Source organism: Biomphalaria glabrata, chromosome 4, assembly GCF_947242115.1.
Source record: "Biomphalaria glabrata chromosome 4, xgBioGlab47.1, whole genome shotgun sequence".
Taxonomy (NCBI): domain Eukaryota; kingdom Metazoa; phylum Mollusca; class Gastropoda; family Planorbidae; genus Biomphalaria; species Biomphalaria glabrata.
This window is the reverse complement of record NC_074714.1, coordinates 44,488,750-44,502,201: the sequence shown is the minus strand read 5'-3', so window position 1 is coordinate 44,502,201 and position 13,452 is coordinate 44,488,750. Positions and strand designations below refer to the sequence as shown.

At 34.3% G+C, this 13,452-nt stretch overlaps 1 protein-coding gene across 2 annotated transcripts; it reads left to right on the top strand.

The window, feature by feature from the left end:
- The first annotated feature begins 3,433 nt into the window (after positions 1-3,433).
- Positions 3,434-13,367, top strand: LOC129925740 (cysteine and tyrosine-rich protein 1-like). 2 transcript variants are annotated; one of them, XM_056026036.1, is made up of 5 exons: positions 3,434-3,609; positions 5,043-5,150; positions 7,250-7,349; positions 8,370-8,503; positions 10,964-13,367. In XM_056026036.1, the coding sequence occupies exons 2-5, from the start codon at positions 5,090-5,092 to the stop codon at positions 11,215-11,217; spliced, it is 549 nt and encodes a 182-aa protein (XP_055882011.1). In that variant the 5' UTR covers positions 3,434-3,609; positions 5,043-5,089; the 3' UTR covers positions 11,218-13,367. The 2 variants fall into 2 exon arrangements, with proteins under 2 accessions (XP_055882011.1, XP_055882012.1); XM_056026037.1 differs by lacking the exon at positions 5,043-5,150.
- The last annotated feature ends 85 nt before the right edge of the window (positions 13,368-13,452 follow it).

Here is a 13,452-nt window from a genome sequence, read left to right as displayed (position 1 = left end):
TTTTTTTTAATGATATTTCTCACCTTGTCGCGGCCTTATCTATAATAAGTCGGAGAAAAAATAAATCGGTTTAAAAAATAAAGGGAAGTAAATCCATTTAACATTTTATACTTCTTGTTCATTTTAATAATGTCCCTTTATTTAACAATTAGGTCAGACGTGGTTTCTCAATTAGTAAAAAAAATATTTTTTTAAAATTATGAAATGACTTACTTGATTGCAAGTGAGTATGTGTGTTAAAATATTAAAATAAAGGGGATACTGATTGTCCAAGCAAGCCCACCGTGATCTTGACACAGTCATTAGATAACAGATTGTCCCAGACTTCCAAATACCAAATCATAATTTGCAATAAAAATTCGTTATTGTCTTATGTAGTAAGTGCCTACAATTCGCGGAGGACAGTGGCCATTTTTCCCCATCCCTTTATCTGTGCCTGTGGTATTGCTGTCTGTTGTTACTACCAGAACATTCTCTATTACCTTTTCCTAATGTTTGCCATCTATAACGTTTTGCCAATCAGGTGACCGCCACTTAGTTATGATTTGTAATAGACCGCCTAGTGCTTTCTGTACAGAGAGTGGAGAGTAAGAGAGAAATGCAGATCTTATTTATTATGTATGTATTTTTGTAATTTGTTTTTTTTTTCTTGTGCGGTCGTTAAATATAGCACATAAAATATTCACTTTTTTAAAATTAAACCAAGAGTAAAGAAAGACAACCAAATACTCTTGCAATGTAAGTGTGATGAGATGACTTTTCTTTTTCAAGGGAACGGAAGAACATTTGGTTGAGAGCGACATTGTTTAAAAACAACTCCTCTATATCTTCTGATGCATCTCTTTGCGAAATGAATTACTAGCTATTAGACCAGACTAAGAAAAAAGCTACTTTGACCGTTATAATGTTTTAAATTATATATAAAAATAAAATATAAAATAAAATAAATTTAAATTTGGCTAGAAGAATAAAAAATCTTTATCTCGAACAGACTACATCTTCGGGTGTTGGCCCTAATCATTAGAGAGCACAGGGAATCAATAGAGATTCAGGAACATTTTCCACAACGTCTTCTAAGTCTGGATCTTTTTAAAAATATAATCTGACATTGAGTAGATTTATACATTCGTTTAACCAGGATTTTTGTTCGTGGGAAGTTTTGAAAAGAAGCGGCGTAGAAAAAGGTTCATTCATCAGTTATTAAGAGAAAAATATTCCCTTTTACGGAACAGTCAACAGCTTCATAAAAGAGGAATTGTCTTTTTAAAAAATATTTGCTTTATACTTTACTTGTTATTATCTTGCAAACGCGTCAAAGCGGCGTCATGGATAAAAAAAACAACAACATGGAAATGGATCTCGAAAACGGCTCTAACAATTTTTTTATTAATAGAAATTTGACAATGGGAAGAGTGGTCGAGAGGCTAAGTGCGCTTGAACTTAGCTTGATTGGCTATCTAGAAGGGGGCATGAGGTTCGACACCCGACTCGGGCAGAGTTGTGTTTACTGAGCGCCTAAAAGCAGCACGAAAACCAACTCCTAGATACCCCCTCCCCCCACTGGTCCACAAATGAGATTGGACCAAAGCGCTCTGAGCATGCTTTAAGCATGAAAGTAGCGCCTTATAAAAGCTATAAATAAATAATTTATGTATTTCTTTGCTAAAATTGGTTACATGCGGACTATTCGGGTTCAACCGTTATAATGTCTCAATATATAATGATCTTAAGATTAAAATTGGTTTAGGTTATCGTTTGTACATCACAGGTCATTAGAAATTCCCGTATGTATTCACTAATGAGATAAATAACTAAATAGTTGTTCATAAACATTTTGCACACCGTCTTATTTTTCAATCCTTAGCTGGACTGCTACAAGTTTTATTTGATAAACTATACAAATTTATTAAATACAATGCAATTTATCAATACACAGATCATTACACTAGATCCAGTATTGAAGTTTTAACTAATGTCTTTTAATATACAAAGTTTGGATCTATATCACCAGACTAGAATTTTTTTAAAACTCGGATTAGATTTATACATCGGTTTAACCAGGGGAGGGTGGGTAATCCGGCGGCGGGATAAAGATAACATTAGTTATTAAGAGCTAATTAATCGCTCTGACAAGAAAAGAAAAAGTTATCAGCTAAAGGAAGAATTTAAAAAATATTTGTTTGCATTACTCATTTCGATTAAATTCCCCCTTCTGGTTAAGTGTAGACATTTAACAATATGTGGTTGAGTATGCATTGTATTTTAAAATAATTTTTATGTTTGTGTAGGCCAGTGCGTTTGTATAAATACCAGATGTATCTCAGATACAGATTCAACATTTTCAAAAGAATCAAATATGAGGCTCTATCGAACTGTTTACAAGTGCCACGGATCGATACCCGTCAGGTATTGATTTATAGACTAATCGTCCCCGTACGCTTTATTCTATGCACTCTACCCGACCTTTCCCCTTTCCCAATGACACTCGAAAAACTTTTTATTTTAGAACAGCGTCATCCCCCTCCACCCTTACACACACACACACTCCCAGATCCTCACACACACTCTCCCTCTCACACACATAGAAGAGCCTTAAGTACTGTTTGGATGACGCATTTAAATTGCTCGCCGCTTTTAAGCTTCATTGCAACCAAAGTGATCGTACAACAGAAATGCTAAAATTAGCCAAAGACTCGCGCTTTCAGGGCTACCAAAGCTTGGGTATTTCCCCAAGGTTTAAGAGAAATAGTTTTTAACCTTCGGCTTAGAGGATATCTTCTGTTCTCTATTTCCCCTTTTGAAATATCTGTGATAGTTTAATTTATGATCATTGCTTCTTATGGCTTGGTAATTTGAATTTATTCTAATTATTGAATAACATATTTTTTTTTAAATAATGTAGCCTACAAATAAAAAAACAACACATTTCCTCCTGGATAATAAATATTATTATTATTATTAAAATCTATAGCCGACAATAATGCCGACAAATAATGCCATTTTTTAAATTTTAAGTTACAATGAATTTTTAAATTTTAAGTTACAATGAATTTTTAAATTTATGACAATTTTTTCTTCTTTTTTTTTTCTACTAATTTTCTGGAATTTTCTTTTCAATCAAAGACTGAAGTAGACAACGTTGCCCAGCCATGTGGTAGGGTTATGTGCTTCAGACTGCTGTTATGAAGGTCTCGAGTTCAAACCCAGCATGCCGTTAACGGTTTTTCCCTGACTCATTGCGTTAAATATGGGTTTAACACTACCGCAATAAGATCTAGTTACTTATAGAATCTAAAATTTCATTTACTGAACATTAAGATAAAAACTTTGGCGGGCAGTGCAGAATATTGATTTTTGAAAAATTATTTCTTGGGATATTTTTTTAAACCTTGGGACTTTTTAGAGGCCATTCTTGGGAAATTCAATAGCTCATTGACAGGTAGCCCTGCTCGCTTCTGCTTAATCTAGCCGTTTTGTTGCTTTTAAATTACATAGATCTACATGCTTACATGAGACGTGGAAATAAAATAGGTTCTTTCTATTGTGTTTTACTTATTTTATTTTTTTAAAGTGTTTATGGAGCTTCAAAGTAAATAGGAGATCATTTAGGTAAGATTATAAATACATTTACTGTTATTTAAATGTGGTTAACGATATACGAATAAACAACTAAAACACTATATTGTTAGGTATGTACCGTGTTACACTGACTATTCTTATTTGGGTGTGGGGATATTTGACGTGACAGCGAGAAAGGAAACACTACTAGTACGTAGACTATAACAACCACATAAACCATAACAACAATAACAACAACAAACATAAACGCAACAACGACACAAAAGTAAAGAAAAACAACAACATAAACAACAACATATACAATAACATTGACAAAAACAAACAAACAACAATAACAAGAAAAACGACAGGTTATCATATTAGAGAGACGTTAATTTAATTAGACGAATTGCAAGTGGTCTCTTGTGACGTAATCTCTGTGAGCAAGAGACTGAAATAATTGACTGTGAAATTGTATAACATCCTAGATTCTCTCTCTTTGTGAATACAATGAATTTGTATGTATCTATGTATGTATGTATAAATAGACATACATACATATAGATAGATAGATAGATAGATAGGCAGACAGACAGACAGACAGATAGATAGATAGACAGATAGATAGATAGATAGATAGATAGATAGATAGATAGATAGATAGGCAGACAGACAGACAGACAGACAGATAGATAGATAGATAGATAGATAGATAGATAGATAGATAGATAGATAGATAGATAGATAGATAGATAGATAGATAGGCAGACAGACAGACAGACAGACAGACAGATAGATAGATAGATAGATAGATAGATAGACAGACAGATAGATAGATAGATAGATAGATAGATAGATAGATAGATAGATAGATAGATAGATAGATAGATAGATAGATAGGCAGACAGACAGACAGACAGACAGACAGACAGATAGATAGATAGATAGATAGATAGATAGATAGATAGATAGATAGATAGACAGACAGATAGATAGATAGATAGATAGATAGATAGATAGATAGATAGATAGATAGATAGATAGATAGATAGATAGATAGATAGATAGAGAAAATATAAATACATGTCTATATACATATCAAAATTGAAGTCTCTATTTTTGTTATGGTTCTAGAATATTTCTATTAAATACAAGATAAGGTCTGCTGGACTAAAACTAAGAAAAGACCCCCCCCCCCAAAAAAAAAAAAAAATCACGTGATCTTATGGATTGATATAATGAAAACCGATAAAGAAAGGAATTTCTACTCTCCTGTGACACTGAAACTGCTTTTTGTTAGCCAACAGTTTGTGTCAAGTAACATTAATAGGAAAAGTAGTTGCCTGGTCCCGAAGTAACGCTGAAAATACACATAGAGTCCAATCTGTTTTGTTTTTGTATTAAGTAGGTCAACTGTTGTGTTGTATCTCACCAAACTTGTTTATATATTTTTGTAAAACTTTTTTTTTTTTTTTTTTTTTTAGAACCTCATTACCTCCCATTGTTGTCTGCACACTCTACGCCTCTATAAATGACGTTAACAAACTGTGTGGCGTTGAGTGTCTTTCTTCTACTTGGACAGTTCATTAAAGGTCGGTAACCTGCCCCAAAAAGACCCTCATTATGAATTAACATGCACTACCGCCCGGTCGGTCATTCTTATCGCCTATTGTCTAATCTATTTTTTTTTAACCCACTCGTTTCGAACCGAGTTTAAATAGTTTTTAGGGGAGAAGACGCTATTAGTTTTGTGTGGAATGTCTGTCCGTCCGTCCGTCCTGTTTAGATCTCGTAAACTAGAAAAGATAGTGAAAATCCGACATCATAATATTTTTGACCAATCAAAGTTCTGATGCAACGGCTATTTTTTTCTTTTCTGAAAGCGAAAATCTAATTTTTTAAATCTCTTATGCAAGCATTTTTTTTCATAAAACACACCACTTTTACAACTATTCACTATTAATAGTAACAAACACGGGAGGCTCTTTAATAGGGGAGGAAATGATATACCATATTTATAACACATTTATGCAAACGTATTTTAAATTTTTTGTCAATTTTTTTTTTTACATTTGTATTGCCAAGTTAAGTAAGTTTTGTTATACAAACTACTACATTTACAAAAAAAAAATGTTTACTTTTTTCTAAAGAGAAAAATTCTATTTAGTAAAAAAAGTAAATTATAAGTTGGACATAATTTGAAACAACAATTAATAAACAGTTTTACATATTATCGCGTGAGCTGCTGCATTGCAATGTACCTATAAAATACTCCACTAAAGGACATTTTTTTAAACGGAACTCAGATTGACCCTTTACCAAACAATTAGATCAATTAGATATTCATCATAAGACATCAGTTAGGCCAGGTTCACATCTAACTTCACATTCACTTTCACATATCCATTGGTCTGCTGGACCGTTGGGGCACCACACAAGATCTGTTAACCTTCTTTCTCCATTCTTCTCTGCCATTTGCCTTTCATAGAATTTCATTCTGATGTTCTTTCTGAAAATATTGAAACCTAACTTTTACCTGCCTGGGTGGACCACTTCGGGGGTCGATTTTGAGCTTGTTTTTCCACACAAACTGTCTTTGTAACCTTGTTTTTTTGTATTTCTTCGTTTCATCGAAAATATACATTTAATCATAAATATAGTCCTGATTAATCAATTAGAAATTAGTCCTTCAAAATAAACTTATATTATACTTTAAGTGTATAACATATAAACCTTGACAAAATAACACAGGGCCCTGATTTTAAAATATGAATTTAGGTTCACACATCGATGATATCAAACCATCCATTATTTATCAGTGCATTTACTAAGAAGCATTTCAATGTAGGTCCAACAAATGTCAGTCTAGTTATACGCAATTTAAAAAAAAACGGCTTCTTACAAGTAGTTCATATGTCCGATACATTTAAATTCTTAAAAAAAAACAACATTTTTGTTGTTATAAATGTTTCTTAACTCGACACAAACTGTTGGCTTAATATTGAAATGACGAGCTTTACTCTGAATATTTAAGCTTAACATTGAAGGCACTAGTTGACTACACATTAGCCTTACTGGAACATTGGTTTAACACTGGAACAATTAGTTTAATATTATAAACAATAGTTTAACATCAAAGAAAGTGTTATAACATTGGAAACATTGGGTTAACATTAAAGAAATCGGTTTAACATGGAAAACATTGTGTTTAGCATAATAAACATTGATTTAACATTGGAAACATTAGTTTAACATTGGAAAAAAGTGTTTAACATTTTAAAAATTGGTTTAAAACTGGAGACATAAGTTTAACATTAAAAACAGTTTGCTAGATATCAAAAGCTTTAAAATCTCGCTCTGCAACATATGTTGTTTTTTTTGTATAAATTGCTAATCATATTAAAGAAATATGGATTTATAACTCTTGTAGCTAGCAGATATCCCTTAAAACTCATGTATCAAGAGACTTCATAGTATAACATTGTATCTTGAGCGAAAGTTATACAAATACTTGGGACCTTCTCAAAAGGCGTGCAAGAAATTAAAATTCTCAGTCAATAAAAACTCTGTGTCGTGGGTGTTGTGGTGGGTAGTGGATAAAGTTTTTTTTTTTTAAATTGGTATCTTAAGATAAATCAAGATAACAAGATCTAGCAAGAAACGTTCATTGAATGTATTATCCCGCCAACAGATGTCCTGGGAAGTGACTACTGCTACACCTCGTCGGGAGTATTAGAATACTGCCAGTGGAGTTGCTGTGGCAACAGAGATTCTCAATATTGCTGTATGAGGTAAAGTACTCTTGCGCTTAGGAGGAGGTAATAACTTAGGGACGCGCAGACAGAAATACTAAACAAATTAGACTTGACTTAAGTCATAGTAGCGACGCTTGGTAGCACTTGGAGATTGCAAAGTAGACTTGACTTAAGTCATAGTAGCGACGCTTGGCAGCACTTGGAGATTGCAAAGTAGAAAAAAATTACTTTTTTTTTTGCAAAATAAAAAAAAAGCTAATTTGTTTATAGAATTAATATTAATTAGATGCACGAGGCTTCTATAATAACGGAAGATGTATTGGGAAAACATTTATTTACCAATCGCACCAATCGACACACATCCTAGCGACGCCTCTGATAAAAAGAAAAAGATAGACAAGGGTTAAAAAATACAGATAAAAATTAAAATAAAGTTCCCATTGTGAACCTTGTGGTCTACGGGGCAGATGATGTAGGTTATCTGTTTCTATGGCCCACGGTTAACGAGGGTGTCATGTGGTTAGCACAACGACCAACCGCCTTCACTTTTCCCCACTAATGTTAAAGTTAAACACTAAAGCTGGTTGGACTCAGAGGCGCTCTTAAGATCCCGAAAGTAAAAATCCCAGTCTTAACCAGAATTCAAACCGTGGACCCCTGTTCGGAAGCCAAGCGAGGTTCGTTTTTTTTTTATTGCTAAATATTTGTTATTTGTTGAACTACTATTCAACACACTTTTCAACATTAACAGTTAGCAAAATTTACTCTTGAACTTTCCAAGCTAAGTAATTTTAGGTTTCCAATAGTCCATTAAATAGTTTACTACTTATTAATAATAAACCATTAGAAATGGGGAACTCTATATTGATTAAACTCATCATGTCAGATAGTCTTTAAAAATAAATTTATGACCACGTCTGAAAAAAACAAAATCAATAAAAAGATGTAAAAAATTGTTAGTCATTTTATATTTATAGACAAGAGTGGTTTAGAAAACATATTTGTCTTTTATGACTGATGGTTTTAAAATGGCTTGCCATTTATTTAAATTTTCAGTCCTTACACCATCGCTGGCATTGTCTTTGGTGTTATTGCTTTTATCTGCACCATAGTGGCCATCGTCTTCTGCATATGCCAGTATAAAAAACAAAAAAGTCAAGTGGTGGCGCAAAGAATATTTGTGGTCAATGGTAAGTGGGCTGTAAGAGCTAACCATTTTGTTAATTTTTTCTGTTATAAAACATACTGGCTGCCTGGTCGCGCGGTTTGCGCGTTGGACTGTCGTTCGGATTTATCGACAGTCGAGGGTTCAAACCCTGCCCGCTCCCATCCCCCGTCTTCCTGCGGGAGGTTTGGACTAGGAAGTAAACTATTTTCAACTCTGAAGGAACATCTGAAACATGTAAAACATTTTACAGACAAACATACTGACCTTTCTTAGTAAAATAAAAGATAATGTTTTTATGGGTTTAGGAATACTCAGTTCCAAGTTTAGCCGAGATCAATAGTAGTAGATGGCGGCAACACTGACCTGCAACGTTTCAGCCGGTGGGCCATTTAGAACAATAGCTTGTTACCACGTCGTTCAGGGCTTTGACGTGGCAACGAGCTATTGGTCTAAACTGCCCACAGGTTGGGACGTAGCAGGTCAGTGTTGACGCCTTCTATACCGAATGTCCCAAATACACTCACAAGCAGATCTATGAACAATTCCAATCCAAAGACAACAAACCCCAGATATCATTTCAAATATATCCAGTGGCGTAGCATCCATGGCGCGAAGGGGTTCAATGATGGTGAAACAACCATGGGTTCAGGGCCCCTCTATGAAACATAAGCTCTAGCTTAGGGCTTCCATGAAATACTTAGTAGTGACATACAATATCTGGACTTATATGGGGCCCCATATCTCAAATAGGTTTAGGCCTTTTCAACTGTAAATACGACACTACATGGCGCGTAGGGGTTTCATATCGCCTGGTCCCATGACTAATGACCAATTGTGGCCTCCCTTACACTGCAATTTTGTAAAAAAAAAATGATTAAAAAATTTCCTTAAAATATCCTGAACGTCATCTCAAACTTTATATTAACTTTAAAACATTAACCCGTTTTTTTTTTCACTTGTTGACTTTTTATCTACTTATTGTGCCTGTATTGGGGAGGAGGTTTATAGGCCCAACACACATTTTAAGATAAAGCGATAATTACATTTATCGTGGGATAGTGTCTTACACTTCAATGGCTGCTTTGTCGTCTGGTATGTGTTAAGTCGTAAGGATGATCTCGGATTTATACCCAGACACAGCACCAACGTTGTTTTCCAACGGAATCGTCAAAAAAAAAAAGAGATAGGCCTAATGACTTAACTCCACCACCAAGCTTGCCCAACATACTACCTGAATGACTGAGGACGGTGGTTGATCACCACCAAGCTTGCCCAACATACAACCTGAATGACTGAGGACGGTGGTTGATCTGAACAAAGAGCACATCGAAAAAGTTGAGAATTACTGACTGAAAGTATTTCATCGCATTGTAAATGATAGTTGTAACTTTCAAATGCAAGAACCTTTCATTTAGTGGTCATCGCCAAGTGTATCGTATAGGTGACACAAGTAAGAACGACAATGTCTTAGCAGTACGTAAATTCTTAGGAAAACAAAAACAAAACCCTTACCTCGACACACACAAATTCAAAACGAGATAATCGACTTGGGCAATCCAATTTTAGCAAAACACTTAAAGGAGATCCAAATCAGTGCCTTTTTTCTTTATTATGGTTGACGGCACTCAAAGAGAATTAAAAATTTATTAAATTTGCATTTTATCTAAAATTGTTTTGTGAACTCCAATGAAGAACTACCCAAAGAAATGGCCTAAAATCATTTGAAAGATTTCATATTTGTAAGAACCAGAAGTCTGTAGTATTGACTGATAAAACATCACCATCTTTCATTAATTACTTACGATGCCAAGGCAAGGATGGTTTTTCAATATGAGCGAACAGTACAATAGCCTCAGTGGTGTAGTTATGGATTTGGAGGCCCGAGAGGCTTGACCTCTTTAGGGACCCCTGCATTTTGACTTCGACATCCTGATATTATATACAGGCGTAATGTTTAATATTTAATGGAAAACAAATTTCGGACACTCATTTTGGGGCCTCTCAGTGGGGGTCAGGTGAGATTTTCAAATTTGGACCCCCATCCCCCAACACTAGCTACGCCACTGAATAGCCTTCATTTATTGCTTCAACAAAAGCAGCCACTTGCAAATTAGGTTTACTGTGCTAAACAGTAATTAAACATGGTCTTCAATGGTTCTGTCAGCTGTGTTATTGAACTGGCATTGGAATGTCTTTTAGTAAATGTAATGATATAAACTACTGGATTTCTTTGTCGCACAAAATATGTCATATTGAGGGGGGGGGTAGGGGCTCATCAACATATTCTTGAACCCGGTCCCACGGGTACCTTGCTACGCCACTGAATATATTGCTGAGCTTATTCGGTATTCATAATACATTATGTAAAAGCGATATCCACCATTTTATACCGTTGTTATTATTACTAAGGACGCTAACCAATGCCTCAACATGTGACTGTTTAAATAGATTAATGAGTCGAGTGAAATGATTTTTCTTTCAGGTCACAACAGCCAGGCTACCGGATACTCCCCAGCATACCCCCTCTCTCCAGGATACAGCCCACACTACGGCATGTACAACGTGCCACCACCGTCTTACAACAGTTTCAACTCTCACTCCAAACAGCCTGTGGCGCCTCCACCCTACAACCACCCGGCCTCGACAGCGCCACTGCCACCTCCGCCAGCCTACTCTCCCCCACCCCAAAACCCGTTCGCCAAAGCGGCTGCCGAAGCAAATGCCAGCAGACACTGATTACAGTTTGTTGGGTTTGCGGGCCGAAAAACATGGCTGTGCACACAGCATGAAGTTGTTGGTTATTGTTGATACATTGCATCTAAGTCTCTGTGATCTAAATTTTGGTAACTATGTGTGGGTTCTTTTGATTAAATATTTTTCCAACGGCGAAATGTTAGACTAAACACTAAATGATGGCTAAGAAAAGACATGTTTAAATTTGTATTTTTTAAATTGGACAGATGTTAAAAAAATAGCGAAGAAAACAGGAAAAGAAAAACTAAAATTTGTTTACTAATTTGTCTCAAGATTTTCAATTCCTGTTATCTAATTTTAAATGTTTAATTTTAAAATTTAGTTTTCTATGTTCAATAATAAAACAAAATACCATTGGAACATAATGAGGCAGATCCGTTTCACAAAATGAATTAAATCGAGCTGTATAATTAGAGAGTTATCAACTAACTTACTACTCAATTACTATACCATAAAATATAGCGTTGAAACGTTCATTAATATATATATATATATATATACATATTTTTAATGTGTTATGCAAATCTAGTTTTGTTAAGTTAATTTTATTCTTTTTTTCATCTCATGGTCTGTACTTTAACAAATTTTTAAAAGTTCCTAATATTCACTTTACATTTATACAATCCATTCACTATACGCTGGTATATAATCACTAGTTATAAAGAGATTTGATAGACTGCCGGCGGACAACAGCTTTGTCTGCAGGAGTTGCGATAAAATATGCAGGTCGCAACTGGGTTTCCGCAGTCATGTGAAACACTGCAGTCATCCTTAATCTTCGGAATCGAAGACATTGCCATTATTATAATAATATATATTATATATCTACGAATCATTATATATCACTATTTAGCTCAGTCAAATAATTAAATGCTTACATAGTAAATTGACCAATTAGACCACCATATTATGTTTTTCTATTTCGCGAACATTTGAATCTCATATATTTTGTTATTTTTTTATCACTCAGAAAATAAGAGATTTATAAAGTAAGACGCGTAGGACGAAATCATCTTCATTTTTGAAGTAACGTCTGTATTTTATAAGATAAGATAAGACAAAACAATGGCAAGAGAATATCCACATCTTATACTTTTCTCTCTCTCTCTCTCTCTCTCTCTCTCTCAGTCTACATCTAAATGTTTAGAACTATTTTATTCTGTCAAAAGAAAAAAAAATCATTCTCATGTCTTCCCTGGTCAAATACTGTACATAGAATGACAACTTCCTATTTATACCTAAAACATGAAGTGCATTAGCGGGCTTAACTTTAAAGGCTGTCAGAAGATGCTCCTCTTCTTTACATCATGGCCCAGTGTTTCCCAAACTGTGTTCTGTGAAGTCCTCACTAACTACTTCCACGAACTACTGGAATTAATGGGAATTAATCTCTAAAAAATAAGCAACGCGTTCCGCTAAATGTGCGAAGTGTTCCGCTAAATGTGTCAAGTGTTCCGTTAAAGAAACAGTTTGGGAACATAGAACTATGATGATCTAATATTCTACCACAAATAAATGCTTGATACGTTTACAGTAGTATTCTTAAGCTTCTAGGAGCTATAACTGTATAGTATGACAAAATCATTTTTCCCTTTTAAAAAAAAAATTAAACATTAATTAATTTTATGTACACGTTTTGTTTTTGCTTGTTTTCCAATCAATTAAAAAGTATAAAGCTTTTACAGTTTAATGAAGTATTTTTTTAGTATTTTTTTGCAAGCGCACTTTAAATATTTTTACTGCTGATATTTGAACTTTCCAAAATGAATATAGTGACAATTTTATCTTTGTGCACGGTAAGAGAAGATCTCCCACACCATGAGAAGATTTTGTATAAGTAGATTCAGGGAATATTTCATCTGAACTTTCATGGTGGGAAGATGTGATACCAAGTTGTGGAAACCAGAAACATGGAGAACTACATGATGACTTCATTGTGGAATTTATATTGTTATAATGTTATGAAAAATGTTATGTTATGAAGTGATGGGGTCTTTCGATGATGCCTGTTACTACTTCTGATTAGTTCTGACTGTAAAAATGCTGAATCAATGACGAAAAAAAGATGATGTCATGTTTTTTTATATGAAATGTGTGGAATGAATTAAATTATTTTTTTTTCAGTTTTATTCCATCCTTAAGATCTTTGTTAGTTTCTTGACAGTTCGTGAGTGGCACGTAGACGGCATGGAAGTGGAAACAGCTATGAGCCTGAAA

Bases quoted from the DNA above. Each gene is read 5' to 3' on its own strand.
- LOC129925740 (XM_056026036.1), top strand. From the start codon at position 5,090: ATGACGTTAACAAACTGTGTGGCGTTGAGTGTCTTTCTTCTACTTGGA. The intron at 5,151-7,249 runs GTCGGTAACCTG...TCCCGCCAACAG, and splicing joins ACTTGGACAGTTCATTAAAG to ATGTCCTGGGAAGTGACTAC. The intron at 8,504-10,963 runs GTAAGTGGGCTG...TTTTTCTTTCAG, and splicing joins AAGAATATTTGTGGTCAATG to GTCACAACAGCCAGGCTACC.